At 43.9% G+C, this 21,346-nt stretch overlaps 1 protein-coding gene across 1 annotated transcript in view; it reads left to right on the top strand.

The window, feature by feature from the left end:
* The window catches only part of LOC128711556 (uncharacterized), a 42,581-nt gene extending 26,737 nt beyond the window's left edge, over positions 1-15,844 (top strand). Inside the window, exons 7-13 of the mRNA XM_053806437.1 lie at positions 335-403; positions 2,150-2,259; positions 2,669-2,883; positions 5,339-5,477; positions 9,920-10,025; positions 11,579-11,738; positions 13,860-15,844. Coding sequence (XP_053662412.1) covers positions 335-403; positions 2,150-2,259; positions 2,669-2,883; positions 5,339-5,477; positions 9,920-10,025; positions 11,579-11,738; positions 13,860-15,844 — 2,784 coding nt within the window. The remainder of the gene's footprint in view (positions 1-334; positions 404-2,149; positions 2,260-2,668; positions 2,884-5,338; positions 5,478-9,919; positions 10,026-11,578; positions 11,739-13,859) is intronic.
* Positions 15,845-21,346: the final 5,502 nt, after the last annotated feature.

Here is a 21,346-nt window from a genome sequence, read left to right as displayed (position 1 = left end):
AACCTTTAATCGTAACAATAAGACAAAAAAAGCACAGTGGGCATCTGTCCAAAGCTACGATAAGCTGTAAAATTTCTGCATATGAAGGGAGCATAAACGTTATGCGTTGCCTTTGAAGCCGTTTTTTCTGGGTTTTTCACCGCTTTCCGCTCCGTCAATGGAAGGAAATTCAATTCGCACAATTATTTGTCCGTGAATTTGTACCAAATTAAATTGTTCCATTTTCGAAACATTTTTAGCGTGTACAAGTAGCTGCTTGTAGGCAGAAGAAAAACAAAAACGGAAACATTCTCATTCTCTTTCGTTCCACTTTTTTTTTTGGCCCACATTACAGGTCGTACGAGCTGCCAGTCCCGCATTGCTGCGTGTAATTGCATTGGGCGCATTTTGCATTTATTGTACGGTAAGTATTCGTTTCCACTGTTTTTTTTTGTATTTATCCGAATTGCTTCTGGGCACCATTGGTGGTGGGAATGTTTTAATTTCACATACATACTCAAATATCCATTTAAACCTTCTTGTGCCTTTTTTGTTTGTTTTTATTTGGTAATTGCTTCATTTGACTCGGTCTTTTTCTCTCCCGTCTGTTGATAGTTCGGAACGGGGCAGGGTCACGCAAACCCATTCAAAAGAATACATTAATCTTTCGTTTCATTACATTACAAATGGTGTTTTTCGAAGGGTTGGTTTTTTGTTTTATGCTGTTCCTTTCTTTATTCCATTCTCCACTTTCCGGATGCCTTTTGCAACGCTCAGCATTGGCTATCGGTGCGCGCGCTTGAAATAAGATATCTTTATTTAATTCCATTTCGAATTGATGTTTTTTGTGCTTAGCCTTCGGGATGCAAACATTACTCAGCGTTTCCATTTTTTTTACGCCGGTGGGTGTGTAAAAGTGATTTCACTTCGGCGGTAGCTATTAATTTGCCATAAAAGTGCCACGTGAAAAGGTTTAATCCGATTTTAATGTGGAATATTTTGCATCCATCGTTGTACACGATTAATTGATAAGGAAATGAATAAATCGTTTCGCGGGTGGAAGGATTTATCACATTGATAAAATTTAACTTAAATTAATTTGAATTCCTTGCAAACAATTATAATTTTCTTTTAGTATTGTTCCTAAAATTCGAATTACTGAAAAATATATAAAATTGAGATGAAATATCAATTAATGAAATAATTGGGAAGTATATTTCGTCGTGAAATATGTGCGAAATGCAGTAGAAAGAATTTTTGTTAAATATTAACAAACCATTAGCAAAATGCATCAGCGAAAATCATTAGTTGGCAAATTGACAAGTATTGCGAATATAGTTTCCGCGTCCGGAAACACAATCTGCATGCTTGACCACCGCTCGTATCCGAGACGCGATGTCCTGACACTCGACACTTTCCCTTTATACCGGACAAACAATTCGACGCAAATCAAAACACGCCTCACATAGTTTTCAACGCTCCCCAACCCGCTTAACCGGTTCCTGCCAGCGGTGATAATATTGTGCCATCGCGAATGCCACGCGCAAACAAACCCGGTCGCCGTATCTTCCCGTGTGCGGGTCAGTGGCATTAAAATAAATTTTTCATTTCGCTTTCATTTCCTTCGCCACAAACCCGACGTAAATGGGAGGCAAAAGTAAAAGCAAATTAAAAACTACCATCGTTCAGGGCGCTGTCCGGGCGTGTTTTGAGCACTGCGAGTTTGCTGTTATTTCCGCGGGCATTTTGTGTGCTCTTCCAGCACACGCACACACCCCAAGCGGTAGACCGCGAACAACGATATTCGCACCCGAAACGTGGCAGAAAGTAAAAGAAATCTAATTTTAACTTCATTCGAACGCCGACAGAATCACTAATTACGTGCATTTACATAACTAACTGCCGGTGCACAAGAGCCACCCAGTGTATCGCGGAAAGGGAAGCTAAGTGTGAAGGCAAAATCGGAACGATTTTATTACACAACCGCTCAGTCAATCTCACTTTTTGCTTGAGTTAGTATAAGTTTTTTTTTGTTAATAGATAGCGCACTTTAATTTCCCCCTGTTTTTTGCTCTCTTTCTCAACACGTTCTTTCTTTCCGCACGAAAAAAAAAACACCAACAACATGGCGCGGGATTTATCCGTGGAAATTGTGGACGACATTCGGCAGTCGGTTGTGATGTATCCGCCACCATCGCTCTACTCCTGTACCGCCCGCATTTGGTTGCGGGAAATTGGATTTTCCCTGACATACGGAGCACTGATGTTGAAAACCTGGCGGTAAGTATTCGGGACCGATAGGCTTCGTTGCTCGGGTTTTCACCGTACAATTACAATTAACTTACTCTTGGTGTGTATGTGTAACCATCACAACCGGATATAACAAGGGTAACTCCCGAGGGAAACACATACAACATAAATAATACAACATTCAACTCCAGACAACATCACCAAAACACAAAGAAAACAAAGAGAACAAAGAAAAAGAAATTCGTTTACGTTTACATCAACAAAGACGCGTCAAACCATCAACATTTGCTATAGTAATAGCAAAAAAAATTCTATCCAAAGACCTCGTCGAGAGAAGCAAACCACTCTTAAACACCGGACAGGAAAACAAGGAAACCATGGACGACTTTTTGTTGAGTACATTCCACCTCTAATCGTTCCAATTTTTTGCCCCACACAGAATATCGGTAATTTTTCGCGTCCGTTCGGCGAAAGCGGTCAAAATCACGGATGCGTACCTGCTGAAGCGGTTGGGCGTGCTGTGCGGTTTCGTAGGGATTGCATTGCTGGTCCGGACGTTGGTAGCGCCTCCGGTCGTGATCGTCGGTCGAACCGCGGACAATCTGAAGGCGTTCCTGTGTAAAACGGACTGGTGGGATCATACCTTCACCTCGAGTAAGTACCCGTCCGCGTAGATTGCTGAAAGATACCGAGCAGATGCTCGGTTTCCAAACAAAAACACTGAAGGGTGGAGGGATTAATTAAAATGTTCTGGCCCGTTAAATTGGCTTCGGCCAAGTCGAAGTGTTGAAAGTGAAGTTTGAGATCGTTTTTTTTTCTTGACGCGTTTGCTTTGCAACAGTGGTTTTTGCCGCCGGATGTGTGTCTAAGTAGGTCACTTACCATTCAAAGTTACAAAAAATATCATAATTAAGGCGCCCAAGATAGGATTAGTTTGAATCGTGTTAATGGGCATAAGCAGCACCTGTTTTGTCTGTATTTATTTCCGTTCCTGGAAGAGTTTAATGAGTAATTGAGATGTTTGTATAAAAAGCAAAACAGAGACCGGTTCGCTCAATGAATAAGCCTATTCTACGATAAATAGAAGTTAATTCCGATTAATTCGGTGTCGAAAAGAAATGAGAAATGAAATCCATTCATTAATTTTCAACGTGATCTTGACGACTAGCTACCTTTTTTTGTGCCTCCAAAATCTGATCCTTCATTTAAGATAAGTGCATAACTGTCGGTCGAGTCTGCGATACCTTGAGAGGGTTGGTAATTTTCGGCGAAACATTCATCTTTAACCAGTCTAGCATCTTTTCTTAGTTTCTGAGAATAATAATGAGCCAAGGTTAGATAGGCAGACCATCCTCTTTGGTGATACATTTCTTGATAAAGACGACAGTTTCTGGAAGACCCCTCGTAACCATCACCCCAACTTCGAAGAAAAGAACATATCCTTTTCGCAAGCCGTAAAGCTCATCAAAAGCTTATTGGGAAACGTGACGCTTATCTCAATTCCACCTGTGTTGAAGTTATCACAAACTCCATTAACCGTTTCTCTTAGGTCACTCTGTAACTTGTGTATTTCAATTTTCAGCAAAGGGTTTTCCTTGTTCTGAAGCTGGCATTAAGAACACCGATGTTAAATCGAAACTTTAGCGTTACGGCACCTGAAACATTATTTATTCGCTTGGTTGAAAAGTTTGTAGACAGGTTAATTAAAACACTGTTTCTACCGGGAAGCATAATGTTGGTATTTATGCCCCCTTCTTATCCACGGAGGCCCTATGTGGCCCTATCTTTTCTACTGCAGCATCTATTTGAGCACCAGCTATTAACACTAGCCATTACCGAGATGCAAGCAAAACAACAGCATAAATCTTCACACCTTAGCAGGATATTTATTGGCTCTACCTGAAGTTTGTGTGTTCCGGTGCCAGCACCAGCACCGGTCTCCGCTGTGCTGACATACTTTGCAAAAGTGATCATTATTTTTCCCTTCAGTCCTGGCGGCATGCAGGAAGCTTCTTTTTTGCTACTGCCACGAGGAAAACGGGTAAACGTGTATTACCAAAACAGCTTCTATTGGTACTCTTACTCCAGAAGAGTTCTTTCAAAAGCAGCATGTTACGGTTTAAATTACTAGCACATGTTGCTGAAGCCAGTTGGAAGCCTTCTGTTTCCATGTTCCTTTGCAGCGCGTAAAAGTTACGCTTACAATATTGAACTTTCCCTTCCTGGCAGGCACATATTGTCAAACACGAGGGTGCATATTGCACGCGGCCAACTGGCTTCCGCTGTAAGTTGGCTGTAAATCTGTCGACGAGCTCAAGCTCACCTGCACCGTTCGAGTGCAATGAAAAACCTATCCTCGTCGAGAGTCTAAAATATAATATAGCTGCGGGAGAAACCCTCGTCGGGAAAAAAAAATTACATGAAGCTCCAAGGCTTCTACAGGATCAAGTTCAGCTTTCATAAATTGTGTCAAACTTGCAAAGAAACAATCTGCCGAAGAATCTGTTTCAAGACAAAAACATAAAGTTAACAAAGTTTATTTCAACTCGCTTCACTACACTATCTTTTCACTATCTCTGCACGTGTTTTTTATCCACCGATGAGATTTATAAGTCAGCCCGAAACGCGGGTCAGATTCCGTTTCATAAAACAACAAAGGGCGTACGGTGTGTTGTGGAAAGTTTTTTGTTGTGCTTTTTTTGTGTTTTGTTTATTAAATTGTAACGTGTATATGTTTTATCGAGCGCACCGTACGGTGGTCCAGCAGAAAAATGTGTTTACCACGGCGAACGGCGAACTGGTCCCTGGTCCGCGCACGGTACTGCATCCATGTCCGCATCATAAAGCAAACTCTGCACTTTGTTGTAAATAGTATATTATACCCCGCCCCAGTGTAGCGGCAAAAACATCCAAACTTCCCAAACGCTAACTTTCTATCCTTTCGTTTCATGGTGGATCCTTTCTTTTTCGAATATCTTTTATCGTCTGCTCCGTGCGTGCGTGTTTACTTCCGGATGTGCGATGGTACCACGGTGGAAAATATATGGACCACAAAAACCGAACTATGGTTGCCCGCTAACTACAACAATGCTGACCGTGGACCGTGCAGTGGAGGTCCTGTTTCTGGCCTGGGGTGTCCGGCTCTGCATCATGGTACGGAAGGCACCGTCCGAGTTTAACGAAAGCCGCTTCATATCGATGGCGATCTACAACGAATTTCTACTGACGTGCTTCCTGAATGTGTCAATGTGAGTATCATCCTTTAATGAATGTGTTTCGCCATTGTACGTTCGTCCCACAAATGAATTATGTGGTGCGGTTTGCTGATTGTTGTTTCCATACTGCATGCATTGCCCTAGTTTAACGTGTTTCTGATGCTTCCGTTTGGGTTCAAGCAGTTTTGTCATGCTCAAAGAATGGTATAAGAGTACCTAAGCCCTTATTGGTAATCCAGTAACTCACTAAAAAATCGTTAAGTCTATTAGTTTAATAACTTTCCAACAGATGGCGTCTGCACTGTGACAGTGAATGCAATTCCCTAAAAGACGTATTACTAATGACATTTCGCCATAATTGACACGCAATATCGATAAAACAGTAAAACTGCTGCCCAGTAAATCTCGATTAAATTTTAATATGCGGACGTCCCCTGTCCAGCACATACGCACAGTTGCCTAATTAAAATGAATAATTTTAACTGCTTTCCCGTACCTGTTTTCTGCCCTTTTTCCACGCAGCCACAACAAGAAATGATCACAAACAGCACCGTTTGTGAAGATTAATTATACATGCCGTTTCCGATTGAACCGCCCCGGATGTGGGGTATGGTCCACAATCGACACTGCGCTTGTCACAGGTTGACTGCAAAAGTATGGTTGTTCATCTGTCGGAAGCAAATGAATATTTTAATATGGAAATTATTATCCTTAAACACCTCACTTGTCATTGAACTCGTTCGACTGGGAAAGCCGCTTTTTCTCCCTCTTTGTTGCACTATCGTTCCGTTTCCCGGCATGTTGTACAACTTGTTACTTGCATACGGTTCATTTTCACCCGGTCCATAATGCTCCAGACAGTGTGCAAGTGTTCACCGTACTCGAAAAGCTATTTCCTGCTCAACCTCACACATGCATTACGGTTTCCCATGCCGGTGCTGTGCGGGAAACAGATTGCCACAATGAAACAGTCCACCGCCATCCACGCTACCGGCGCAGGCGGAGTCATTTGTTTTTTGGCTCACACGAACGGCAGCAGCACATTCTTTAATGCATTCCGAAGCAGCATTTGAATATGGTCGGTGCTTAACGTGTAGTTGGTATGCATCATCATCCATTCCGCTGCTGGAAAGAGAAATAGAAAATCCATCACACGATCGAAGGCATGGGATGTAGCCGTTTTTCCTAGCACGTTGATCTTTTTGTTATCTTTCGCTCTTTCAACGCACACACAAATTCGCTCGCTTATCGATGTGTGCATGTGTTGGATTTATGGATTGGAAAACCGGGGCTACAGCAGCTCCCGTGGCTTCAACGGTTCTTCCTTTTGCATGATGGGTTTTTAATGTCCATTCTTGGCTACTACTCCACCGCCATTCCAATCCAGCCCGCTCCAGACTGTCGCTCCGGCACTCCCTTCTTCTAGGTTTTCGGCTAATGGCCAGTTCAAGTAGATGCCCGGTCAACGAAGGCGTCCTGTCGCTATGCAAATAAGGGGCATCATTGATATTCAAGGCGAGCAAGTATTTATGGGAGAAAATGTTGCCCAGCCTTTTGATGCCATTTGCCTTCTTCCGCGTCTAGTGAGGAGCGTATAGTAGGGAATGTTTTCTTCTATCAGTAGGATTTGTTGTTGAATCCGTTAAGCTGTTGAAGTTTTTGTCTTTCTTTTTGCTCGATGGATGATGGGAAATTATTCACAGTGTATAGATTTTCAATTAACATCCAGCGTTACTGACGAGGGTAACGGGATTGATTGATCCCTGAGTGCTCTTTTGAGGAAAACACTTATTTTTCACGTAATCTTTTTTAAAAATGAAGATTCATAAAATGTTTATACTTATCTTTAATTCATAAATACTGCTAACAAATTTTTAAAAGCAGGAACTATTCAATTAGAACTGGAAATAAATATTTTTTTACAAATAAGATCCTATCTCTAAATACTTAACCATTCAAACTAAAGGCGAGCGCAAAGAAAAACTGATTCTCAATTCCTGCGAAGCACTCAAGACGAAAAAGTAAATCATCTCATATTTGATGAAAACTTCCCTCGAAACCATAATGTGACCTCTTTTCTTTAAAACGGACTGTAAAAAGTCGAAAGCGGTCCCTAACCATATCATCCTGTCTGCTCGCAGATGTTCAGAAGAAACCGCACTGACCGCGCTATTATCAGTCTACTCGAGAACGGTTCATGCATCAACGGTTAGACGTAAGTCAGGCCACACTACCAACTCCACCCAACATCCCCGGTGGACGATTCATCTCTTAACGCAACCAAACCCTCAGGAATGACGACCGGCCGTTGCCTCGTTGGCTGGTCAAAATAAATAGATTTCATTTTCTGGTCATGTCTTGCTGCCACGGACCTTCTTTTTAACTTTGTGTCCCGCGTACCCATGGAACGTGGCGAAGATGATGATGTTGCTTTGGGGGATAGCAAAACGAAGGAGGCAAAAAAAAACCCCACTCAAATGCCCACTCATCCGAAGGATGAGATGAAATACTCTGTTCCTCCCTAAATGGAGAACGACGGCAAATGTTCCATTTTGTATCTGCAAAAAGAAAGAAAATACAAAACCATCCCACAAGTAGGGAACATCAGAAGTGGCAAACACACCAGCAGACGAAAACAAAACATGGTGTAAAATAAATCAACCCCGCTTGATGACCGTTGCGGGATGGAATGAAGAGCGACACGAACGCGCATCACGGAAAAAAGACGCGCACCGGATAATAAATCGCTCGTTCCCAGCCATCTCCACTACCGCGTGTACTGGCAGCTCGTAGCAGAGCAAGTCAAAAGCTGACGGGTGTCAAACATGGCCAACGCGCCGCCGCCTTTTTATCCCATTCAGCGGTCAAATGCGTACGGGGGGTTTTCCTTTTTGTTCTGTGGTTTTTGCTATCCGAGTGTTGAGAAAACGCGTATTAAGACGTTTGTCCTTACGCCTCGAACCAGCAAATGATGTGGCGTAGGTCGCGAGACCTCCCGCGACATAAACTATGCAAAACATGATCCGCTGTTGAATCTTCCCGCCAGGCACTGCGGGAGTTATGAAGAAACATGCTCAAATATCCTGAAGCCCTCTACGAGCGTCGATGGATTGCTGCTGGAGTGTCAAATGGTGTCGCTTTTCACAGCACTATTTCCCGCCTCGTGCAACGAAGATAATGCTGCAACGAAAAGAAACCACCGCCGGATTACAAATGTGGGAAGATTGTAGGAAAAAAACAATTTTAGTTCGTTGTTCATTGGAAGAGAAAAAAGAATTGGTACAGCGAAATGAACAAACCTTGTACGAAAAGCCATCACTTGATAACTGTAGGTTTGAGTGGGGCCACCGGAAGATTTACATCCCACAATATTTTTTACTTACGTTACACAATGCCATCATTGACAATATTAGATTTTTTTTATTAAAACAATTCTCAAAACAACCACATTCAGCTTATACAGTTCCAGTACTCACATACGCCTCTGAGACAGGGACTTGTCCAAAAGCTGACAAAACCCTCTTACCCACGTTAGGGTGAAAATGCTCGGAAGGATGTTTGGTTCGGTCCCATTCCTATTGTGTGGAAGGACAATGGGAGAGTCTCTACAATGATGAGATCTACGAGCTTTACGACGATCTTACAGCGGATTAGACTCGCCAGGCTCCGGTGGACTAAACATGTCATGAGAATGACACCGAACAACCCAGCCCGTAAAATTCTTTCCGGTCGTCCGCATATGGACAGAGAAGATGTGGTAGACTCCAATTGAAATAGAGTGATGAAAGGTCCATAGTGATGCTGTTGATGCGTCCGCCAGAAAAGCTGGGATAATGCACCGTGACTCCTGCATCAGTTCAAGATCACGCGGCGATTGTAGAACCTGATAAGAAGAAGATGCATCTTGAATTATATTTAAAAAATACTATATGTTTATTGCGATGATCTGAATCAGTACGCCTGCAGTTTGAAATATACATTCCACTTTGTTCTATCTCCAGACACAAACATATGACCGTCAGACTGCTCACCGTGTATGAATTGCATCGCGCGTCATTTATCTTCCCGAACGAGTAACAAAAACTATCATTTATTTAGAAGATATTTAGACGAACCCTTCGCGCTGAAGGGTAGATTGTTCTGTTTCATCCACAAAGTGGAAGTGTTGATGATCATTATGCTTCAGTAAAAACACCATGCCACTCCGTGCCGGAAGAGATAGCCATTTTATCGGCCATTTCTACGAGTTTATTTTTATGTTCACTCTAAACTGATGCAGTTTGCCATAGTGACCGCACCGGCATGCACACATAACCTCCTTTCGTTCGTTTTATCAGCACAGATCTGCTCGTTTGTGTGTGTTTTTTTTCCTTTCAACAACAATCTGCAAAATTGCTTCCATCTCGCTGTTACATTCTGAATGGTCGTTTTCACTCTCCCCTTTTTTTTCGCTCTACCACTTTGTCTCGTTCCAGGTTGTTCCTGCAGTCACCGGCTAATCCCGATTTATTGTACATCATATTTTTCTGTCACACGCAGCTCACGGTCACGCTACTGTTGGCTTTGATTTTTGGCAGCAAGGTAAGACAAAAGAAACCCCCCCTCTCCCCGTGTCCCAAACTGCCCCGTAAACTCCATGCCCGGTACCGGTTTGTCCCACCGTGATGGTGCTGGTCCTTCACATCAGTTTTATTAGTTTCGCATTCGCTCGCTTTTCGTACACCGGCCGCTTGATCCTCGGGTTTTTTTTTGTGCGCCTCGATTGTCGAGAGTGCTTGATTGCTTTTCTTGCACGTGTAAGTGGTGGTGTACCTTTCGTACCTCTCGGAAAAGAAAAACAAAACAAATGTATCCATCGTTAAGACAAACAATCGTTAGCCGCTTTCTTCACGCTCTGTCAACGGCTCTTACGATATTGCTCTTCAACCCAAAAAAATATAAAAGGCTTCAACAGAAACGAAACACATTCTTGGTCCATTTTCGTCAGCTCTCTTGTGCGCTGAAAGGTGGCGTAGGTAAAGAAAAGCGACCGCTTAAAATTCAACCATTTTTATTCGGCTCTTTTTTTAGTGGGTAGATGTGTGTGTGTTTTATCCTCCCGGACTAGCCCCACCCCCCTGAATTCAGCCACCGTAATCGGCGGTTGGATGGATCTATTTTTACAGCGCTTGAAGAAAGTGTAAGAAAACTAAAAGGGACAAGAAAAGCAAAGCAAAAAAAAAGGGGGGGATAATGAGCCACTTCTAGAGATAGCGATCCTGTAAATAAAACCCATCGCCGTAAATGAAAAGTACACACGGTGGCACTATAGCCAAAGTTTGCCGACACTTCACGCTTCCAACTGCCGCAGGCAAGGACATTTTCCGTGGGTTTTCTGTTTCTATCCGATTCCGACTATTTTTGGCTTCAGCCCCTTCAAACACTAGCCTAGCCGTTTCGAGTGCGGTTGACAATTTCCTGGAGGTATTTTATTGAAACTTAAGTCATCAACCATCAACCGTTGACGACAATTTTCGTCCGGCAATCGGAGAGGGGAGGGAGAGAAACACGGGAATTGTTTCGAAGTTAACTCTCAGTGCTCGAGGATATTCTCCGACGGTTGTTTGCATTCGATTGCAAAACAGCTCGTGCTGATTAATTCAACGTCAATAACATGGTATGGTTTTTGGAGAGTGTTTTTCTTTTATTTTATTGCTCACTGCACATTTCTCAACGTCAATGTCCTACACCGAGTTCAACAAAGGTGAAGCTCCTTTAAGTTATTTTGATACCGTTGCCATGATAAATCTCTTTAGCTCCCTCTCATCAACTGTAAGCCATGTCTTATTACAACTTTCTCCGGTTAGCGAAACGGAGTTTTCAGTAAGCCATATCCAAGGCGTGTCACCTTTGGGAAGGTCCACCTTCAACTGGAATTCAACCATCCAATGCTCAAGACACTCTTGGAAGCGTAAATTCTCCACCTTTTCCAGCAACCCGAACTGTCAAATTTGATTCCGTGTAAATACCGTCCCCAACTGCTCGAAGCGTCTCTACCTCGGCTCTCTACCATTGCCCCGTCCACCGGTCCCCGTCTTGGAATGTCATTCATGATTACTCTCTTTCTTTTCCGTTCCATGTCCACTCGTTCACAGGTATACCTGGTATTCCGGGGTGGTGGCAAACATCAGGACGACCCAACCGGGCTCGGCATCAAACCGTCCGGTGCCAAATTTATTAGCCGCTCGCACGGACGAACATTCGCAAACGCTAGCAGCGTCACGACGTCTACCGCTCAGCTCGGAGCCAACATGGGTCAGTATCAACAATCTGTGTGTCGTTAGTGGTAGTTTGCCTTTTATTTCTTGTTTGCTTTAAACGGTCACCTATGCCGTAAATGGCAATGCAGTGCCACCGTTTGATGTCCAATCAGGTAAGACAGCTGGTCCGGAATTAAAACAAACAGTGCGTGTACGGGCACTAATGGAACTCATTGGGCACACAAATCACACACGGTCGGTAGAACGTACATGTACAAAAAAAAGAGTAGTTTACATTTTTCTTCCGTCGGCTACATTGGGAGGGATTCGGTGTTTTCACTTCTCAGATCCAATTCTGGTCATCTGCAGTTCCGGCCAGTGTGCCGATTCTTGAACCGAGCAGACGAGACTCAGCTGGCAAGTTAAGGTGGACCGAATCTCTTTACAACGCTTGGCACGCCACACTTTCCCGGAATGCCAGATTGTTTTCGTTTCATTAAATTCAATTTGGGAAACTATTTGACATCTCGGCCTCTCGATACCGGGCGACCGGGTATACGGTACGGGAAAACTGTTGAAAAACTCGACGCTCCCATTTGTCAATGATCACTGCGGGAGGGACAGGAACGATCAACGAACGAAGCAGATAAAGGGGTTGAAATGTATAAAGTATGGGACAGAACGAGCAGAAATGAAAGAGCGAGCCAGTGCGAGGGGAGGTTGAAATTCGGACAAGCAAATTGCGTCCGTTTGCGTCGTTGTTCACATCGAACAGCAATGAGAGCACTTTTCCCTTTTCACATCCTTGTATGGTTGAGCTTGTTCCATTTTTTTATGCTTCTCTACCCACATTTGCCATGTTGTACACTCGAGCAACCGGACACGGTCCAACTGCAGACGCCACTTTATAGCTTTGGCAGAGCAAATAACGGACCAAACCAATTACATACGAGCTCGAGGCAAATTTCGATAAATCACTTTTCGGCAGAAAGGTTATTGCACACAGTGCGGGGCAAAGGAATAGTGTGTGCGCCTTCCTGCCCGAATTATCCCAGAACTCGATTGTCTCGGTTGGGAAGGAGAAATTATACTTTGACCCGCTTTCTATCGTGCCTGGCAGTGATCAAGTGCCCTTTACTACATGGCCATCGATAGTGGGCCCCGCTTCCGAATGGCGGTACCCTGCCACAGATGATGAATGCAGGCATGGAACGGGGAATGAGCACTCGAAATTGGACCACCTAAGACACATCCTTCAGGAAATGAATTATCGTTATCACATTCTGCACTAGTGCTGTATTTTGGGATGCGATGCGTGAACGAACGGAGGGGCCGCGCGGTTGGGGCAAATGATCGATCAGCCATTTTCATTATCGTCCGTGCAGAGGAAATACCAGTGGGTGCCGCCTTTGTGCGCGGAAAGATGAAGATGGAGTTGGTTGATATGAGCGAATATTAGCTTGTCCCCGAAATTGATTAGACGTGTGAAAAATGGCATCGTTTATTGAGCGAATGTAACGTGAAATATGTCTGATATGGGGATTTCTACCTAACAAACAACATTATTCTTTGGTTTATTTTATGCAGAAGAAAGCTCAGCCTCCGGCCGGTGTGTAAGACTGATAGATAGCTTGTTTTAGATATTAATCTATGAATACTGAACAACTGTTCGCCTGTGCTAGTGATGGGAAGTCTGAGCTCTATTCCGACTTCTACAGAGAAATGTTGGATTTGACTCCAGTGCTCCAGATTACTCCTATTATTCCAAAGTACTCCGGAGCATACTGCAAGGTTCCGGAATGTTCCGGACCACGTGGAACATCTGTGAAGTGACACCAGTACCCCAGATTACTGCATCTGATACCGGATCTGTCGATTCAATGCAATGTTCGAAAGTAATCTTTACTCCTTAGGTTTCCGACATTGGTTCAATCTTGCTTTAGCAAAATGAGCCTATTTCCCATCACTACTACAAACTAATTAACACTAACGGAAATTAACCCTCATTATAGTTATGGTTCGCGCGCCTTTATGATTATCTCATCAACTTCTCTTCATGTATGACTACCTTCAATCAGCTTCATTGTACACATCGTTATAGCTATTGGGGTTGTTTTCACAATTACACTCCTTTTCCGTTTATCTAATCTTATCACTTTTCCTCCATATTTTCCAGCCAATGAAGGCCGGCTGACGGAAACGGAAGCACTGGAAGAGCTGAAGCTTCTTTACACCCAGCTGCAGCGGCTGTACGAGCGCATTCCACAGCGTGGTGCGGCTATTCTGACCGTCGCTAGTCTGATGGAGGCTTGCCGTACCACCTCGCTTCGGCCACCACCCGCCATCGGTGCGCCCAGCCCACTGAAAGCCATCCAGAGCGCCGGTATGACGGGTGCTCCGGACGGCTTATCGATGGCGTCGGGAACAACGGGCATCTTGGCAGCAACTCCCACCACCATACAACGAATGGACAAGAGCACCAACACCAACACGACGGCAACGATCCCGAACGGGTCAGTAACGACTGCACCCGGAAATGGGTCGATCGTTCCGATGCCTTCACAGACGCGCATCACCATCACCGACGATGCGGACGGTGTGCAGGAAGCGGACCGGGAACGCCACAAACTGGGGGCCCGCTCGATCGACGGCAGTGACTTCCGGCTCGACCATCAGCAGCTGCAGTGCATGTGCAGTGGTTCGGGCGACGAGGAACCGTACGCCGGTAGGGATGGGCTTTCGCGCTCGATGGACCTGGATGTGGGCGGACGGAACAATAATTGCTGCTGCAGCTGTAGCTGCTGCTCCACAACCCGTACCACCGGCAATCGGCAGCAGCAGCAGCAGCCACAGCAACATCGGCGTAACGATAGTGTGATAAATAATTCCACCAGTGCCGTGCTGCTGAACAGTGCTAGCGGTGCGGTTAATTGTAATTGTAAGATAAGTGGAGTGAACGACAAATCCGGTTCCGGTTCCGCGAGCACCGTTGCCGGCCGGCGGAAACCGGACGTGGACGGTGCGGTGCCGTTACATAAAGCCAAACAACACACCTCGGAGCTGGTGCTGAACTGTCAGTTTGCCGGTGGGAATAATGGTGTTGGTGGTGGTGGTGATAGCGGGTTGGGGTATGTTGCACCGAACAGTGCCAGCACGGTCGGTGAACACCGGAAGCAGCAGCAGCAACAGAACTCGGAACAGCATCATCATCAGGCGCCTTCCCATCCTCACCAACATCAGCGTGCCTCCAGCACCAGCGAGTGCGGTGAGTTCAGTACAAACGCTTTCGAATCTTGTGATAATCTGCTACATCAGCAGCACCACTACCAGCACCAGCAGCAACCCCCACATCACCACCAACCGCACCACCAGCGGCACCAGCTAACGGGCAGTGCCGGTGACAGTGTAGATAGCCATGCCACACAAACGGGCCCGACGGGGGAACGATCGTTGGGTGGCGGGGTGCCCGGTACCCTCGCCCAGCTAACACCCGCGACGGACGAGGCCACGATCCGGTCGGTGAATCTAGAAAAGTTTAACAAATTGTACGCCAATAACAGCAGTAGGATAGATAGCCTGAAAGAGCACTTTCTCATGCGGAACGCGCTCACGACCGCGCTGCAGAATCTCGAAATTGAAAATCGGTCCCGGTGTGCGGTGGGCCATGGACGCATCCGACCACGGCATGCCAGTGATGACGAGGTTACGGACAGTGGCCTGGCGGAACCGCGAGATGTACCCGCGGACCAATCACGCAGCGTCATCCGTGGGCCGGAGGTTCCCGCGGTCAGTAATTCCGGTGCGGATGAAGCAATCAATAGTAAATGCAATAGTAGTAATAGTAGCACCAGTAGCTGTAACAGTAGCAGAAGCAGTGGTACTAATAAGCGAAACAACAATGACAACAGCCACAGTAGTAGCGGAAACAGCAACAGTACGAATAACAGTGCCAACACACCGGAAACATCTGCTGCTGGAGAGGGTGGTGGCGTTGGAGGCGAAGGTGGAGAGGCAGGTAGCGGTGCCAGCGGGAGTGCCGAGGTGGGTAGTTCTAGTGGTGGTGGTGGTGGGGGTGGAAGCAAGAAGAAAAAATCCCCCGATAAGCGACTCGTTATCGATTTGAACGATCGTTCCAAATACACGGAAGAGGTATCGGTGTGAGTTTGCTAGAAATTGATCACAGGTAAAATGTAAATTTTTGCAACCGAATGTGTACAAAGAAATCCCTCGTTCGAATAGGTAGCCGAAAACACACACGAACGACAGCGAAATGTAACAAACTAAGGAAACAAAACGAAAACAGCACAATCAAACTTCTTCGATCGAATTGATACGGACGTGACCGCTAGGGAGAAAACACCATGTGGACACTTTTGTTCTTTTTCCATCTTTATGGAACTTACCATCTCAGCGGAAAAGACACAGCAATCGAGCGGTTCTTTTCCTTCCCTTTTTTCTTAATCGCCCTTTCCACCAGGAAGATTGAACTGGTATCGGTTACGAATAAAGGCGAAACTGTCGGTAAAGCTATCGTCAAGTTTGGAAATGCTCCATTTTTATCATCACATTATACTTTATCTTTCGCAAAAGTCACTTTCATTGTTGAAGGACAGTTGTGTTCTCGTCCTCCGTACTGGACAAGAGAATGAGAAAGAAAACAGAACAGGATCAAACAAAATAACTGTGGAATTAATTTCTATTTTTCTACTTTGTTTGTACTTTTCGTGCTAGTTTATTATTTCAACGATTTTCTGATAAATTTAAAATTTCAAATGGGGCCGCCTGGTGCCGATGGTGATGCCATGGAGGCGCCTGGTAGCTTTCAATATTTAATCTCGCTTTACTTCGCTTTACGCTTCACATCGTACATTAATTTTCCTTTTCGTACCTGGTTGTTGCAGCTCCTCGCTTATCATCACACAAATCGTTGTTTATTATTTCGGTACATTCCGATAAGATCTGAGTTTCTTCATGAACCATGATTGTGCTGCTGATCATATCAATGTATGAAAGAATCGTGCCACACATCAAAACTCGTTATTTGGTACGAATCGCTGTAATTTCCCGTTATCCCCTTCAACCACCACCGTTGTGCATAATTAAAACAAACAATGCACTGTTGGGTTATATTTTTCACCAGGTTTGCGTTCCGTTTCATCGACAGCGAGGGGGTGGTGTAATCATTTCGTATCACCACTTGGTCCCGGGTCGTAAAATCAATTTATGAACCGAACAACACACAACGCAACACGTACCGAAAGATACTTTTTCACTCGATTTTATCACTTCCCGCTCTTTGGTGTCCGACGCGAAGACCCAAATGCAGCGGGCCATCGGGCGAGGGTGGAAAGCTGTTTCGTATTGGCTTACAATTGTTTCGACAGTTGTTTTTTCTGCACCACCCCCGAGCCAGTCAGCACAATGTATTACATTATTTCCAATTTCCTTTACGCGCGTACTCTGCGCTCATAAACGTGTGCTCCTGGGTAATGTTTGCTCGGAGGATGCCCTGCCACAGCTGAGATATGACACCCTTGTTGTCATTTCGAAATGTCTTTTCCTGGGAGGAAAGCAAAATGTGCCGAAATGCGCTACGTTCTCCATAATTTGGAATATTTATGAAATCAAAGAATCTTCATTCCGTGCGCTAGAAATCGCTTCTTAATGCGTTCATGCCGCCAGGCGGAAGGTTGCTAATAAAAGCAATGGTTTTATAGGTCTTTCTTTTATTGAGTTGCTTCAATTGCGCAGAAGAAAACATGACATTTCTTAGTGCTCCCCATTTGGGGAAGTTTTTGGGGCGATAAATTTGACACTATTCGTTGTTCATGGGTGAGCTGCTCTCAAAGCAAGAAAAATATTTTTTTTAAGCGTACAAGACACGCGATTGAAATGTTCACATATCAAAATTATTATTTTTTATTCCAATGCGAACGCTTTATTCCACGCTTAGAAAAAATTGTTTTAAAATGAGGTTTCTTTCAATAGTTATCAAACAATGGAGACGCCCAGTACTTTATGTACTACAGAGCGGACGCCTGGTAGCTCTTGAAATGCAATGCTTTGTTAAGAAGCATGGCTTACTTTTCCTTTTCATTCACTTTATCATACGCTGTATCGATAGAGGTTTCTTCCATTGTATCAGTAGGCTAGTGCTGCTCCTGTATAAAACAACGCACTTGCAAATCAAACTGGAAACACATTTCCAACGAACAAACCACTCCCGAAGTAAGAACCCAGTACCTGTTGAAAAGATTAACCATTACCAAGAAACAATACCAAACCACAATCTGATTCGATCGGAAAAGGGCACGATATGGTATCATCAAATGCTCATTCATCAATATTTTCAAACACACAACAGTGAGCAAACATGGCAAAAGGGCATAATCATGGCCAATGTGATTTACGCACGAAATATCGTCATTCACTTACGGTAATGTTTATTCTGGATGCTTTTTATCCATCTGTCCGTTCTTCTTTTTTGGGGTGTGTATGGAGCTTACCTGTCGGTTGACGGGAAAGAATGCAATCCAAACGTACTACATGCAAACAGCTCATTTGCATATTGGATGAATTATTTGTTGATGATTTGTCAAAAAACCATTCAACCATTTCGTTGTTTTCCCTGCCATGTGTATGGCTTTTATTTGTGTTGCTCCATATGTTTGACACAAAGTAAATCAATGGGTTGTTTACTAACCGTTCGCGGTTCTATATAGATACGCCTATTTTTCTTTTTTAACCATAACGGTTGATTTCGTGTGAAGCGATGGGCGAAGTTGTTCAAAAATAACGACATGGTCAAAACGAAGATTTAGTTGTGTTTATTATTTATGCTGCTTCCATAGGTTCACATGGTGTCATTTCCTAGTTGTAATACAATAAACCTCAATAAAGATCGATTAAATAAACACCTTCAAACGTACATTCCGAACACATTCTGCTCAGTTGCAACACAAAGACTGCTCCTTCTTTTATTCCTTCCCTTCACACACACACATACACTCACGCACACAACAACAAAAAACATCAAATGCTCCACCGAATTAAACGCCCTGTCCCAGAAATTGTAAGTAAAACGGACGGCCTTTTCCAGTTTCGGTCTACTTACTGCAAGCTGTTATTAATATCCTGCCGGCAGCACGCAGCAAACGGTAATGGCAACCAAAGTTTTTCCATCTCCCAGCTTCCATCGCATGTCAAAATAGTATTTATGGAGAGGCAAAGATAAATACGTTCTCTAAGAGAGCCCCTTAGGAAACGTTAACGTAGCGTGGCTTTGCGGTTTTCGAGGATGGGAGATGGCTTCAATTTTGGTTCTCAGAGGCTGGTTACGATTCGTGTGGACACAATTTGAATGTTTCCGTTCCTATATTGATTGCACCATCGAACGCTAGTTAGTATCCGATTACAATTTGCTATGTTTAATCAAACATATCTCCAAACTTTACTAGCGTGTAGGTTAGCTTTTATCGCAACGCTGTATAAAAGACAAAGAAACAAAAAATCGCTTCTTATCGTTATCAGTACACGAGATTATTCGGGCCGCAGCGGTCATGCAAGTGAAGATTTGTGCAATCTGGTTGCTATATTTGTAAGAAAACGATAGTTTTCACCTTACCGTGTATCGCGCGTGTACAAAATGGCAAAGTTTGTACAGAGAAATTGTTGTTAAATTTTTGCTCCGTTCTCACACACCACCGGTATCGATCCACCAAAACACTTAGATTCAAGGCACTATTTTTAAACACGTTGTTCAAGATTTCACTAGAGATTTTACTGGAGAACTGCTGAGAGATATAGAAATCTAGCTAACCCAAAAGCAAAAAGCATTGGTTGTGGTATTTAGACGATCGTTTTTCCTCATCGAACCCATTCCCAAAAGAGCATTGGTAGCGTGTACATTTGTTAACTTAACGATCGTTTTATTGTTACGTTTTTGCTTAGATAAACATATTATCCATTCCGTTAGGTTAGGAAGGTAGAGTATGCGACGACCTTTGTTATGGCAAAATCGACTCAAATCAAAACTTGTACGCAACCCCACAAACCTCTTCGCTGGGTAATGATCGAAAGTTCGTTTAAGATAAGCGCAAGCAAAAGGTTTAAAATAGCAAATTATCCAACCATGCGGTGCAGGATAGTTGGCCAAAGCCCCACCCCCCCCAAAAAAACATCACTCACACAAACATACAATCGTATCCCAACGCAACGCCGCAACATGAAGCATTGACAGTGAGATAGTGTGCTAAGGAACAGATTTATACGTAACGTTACTTCGAATCTAACGCGAAATCAGCTAGTACGTAAGAAGCCAACAGGGCAACCTGTACAGTTTACCCTTTGTCCAGTTCGGCGAGCGAGTAAATGGAGTTTGTTGCCGAGAGGATGGTGAGTTGGTGCACGTTTTGTACAGCAAAGTAACAGATGATTTAAGTACCAGAAAGCAGGTGGCTAATAAGTATGATGTATATTATATCAACGAGTGGCTTAGGGGCCTACGAATATGTTGCCGTATGTACTAACCGACAACATGGAACACAAGATTAGAGATTACTATGATGAACTACTACTGTTAAGTGTAATAGAATTTTAAGTACAGCATTTTGGGGTTAGCACACCGTTCACTACCGTTGTGAGGCAGAAACATTCAATAAAAATCAAATTTTATCAGTCTATAAGAAAAAAAAATGCATTGCTGATTTGGCTTATTTTGTTGCTTAAATTACCTTCATTCGCTTTGTTTCCAACGATTGCACCTGATGATCGTCAACGTCAGCAGAAGTTTTGATTATGAAGCGTCAAACAGCAATGCCACAATGGAAATTGGAAACACAGTAGGTGGTTCGCATCAGTACAGCAAATATGCAATTCATAACCCCAACCATTTATTCCTCTCCATCTTTTTCCTCGAACAATCGATCGGTATTGCTACCACCCGCTTTTATACCGATAACAAGTGTTACAGCAAAATAACCCCCGGAGGAAGAAATTTGTTTGCACATTCTGGTCGCCGCATTATTGAATACAACTTCCAAATTCAGTGAACTGCGGCACTTTTTCACGCTACCTGTTATTGTTTGCTGAGTTTAACCGTGAGGCAAAACAATAGCCAGAATTCCAGTAAATGAATAACCGAACAACGCACGGTTCATTATCCGAAGTGAGAGCATTATTAAGTGATTGATAATAATAACAATCTTCATTACGTCGCATACATATTTCATATTACATTCATTCTCGAATAGACCAAACGAAAAGCTGCCAACAACACCGGAATGCGACACCGAATCACGAACGATTTTACACAACAAAGCGCTTTTGTGATGAATAATTTTTGACTTAATGGAACATTCACATCCCTCTACCCATGTGAGGTACGGCTGGAACTCATCAAATGGTGGCAGAGAGTAATGAGTTTTAATATTTCAACTTTACGATGCACACAGTAACATCGTACCGCTATTAAAAGCATGAGAGCAACCGCAGCGGGTGGTTTAAACGTGTGAGGAAGGATGGTCGGTTCGGCAGTCACACAGAAAATTGCCTCGAGCGTACATTATACAGTTCCGTTTTGTACAGAACGCATCAATTGTTGTGCTTTTGTGTCGCTTTATTCGGCTGCATCACCGGAGGCGTATGCAAATTGCCTCTTGCCAG

This window comes from Anopheles marshallii, chromosome 3, assembly GCF_943734725.1.
Source record: "Anopheles marshallii chromosome 3, idAnoMarsDA_429_01, whole genome shotgun sequence".
In the NCBI taxonomy this organism is placed as follows: domain Eukaryota; kingdom Metazoa; phylum Arthropoda; class Insecta; order Diptera; family Culicidae; genus Anopheles; species Anopheles marshallii.
This window is presented reverse-complemented; position numbering and strand designations above follow the sequence as displayed.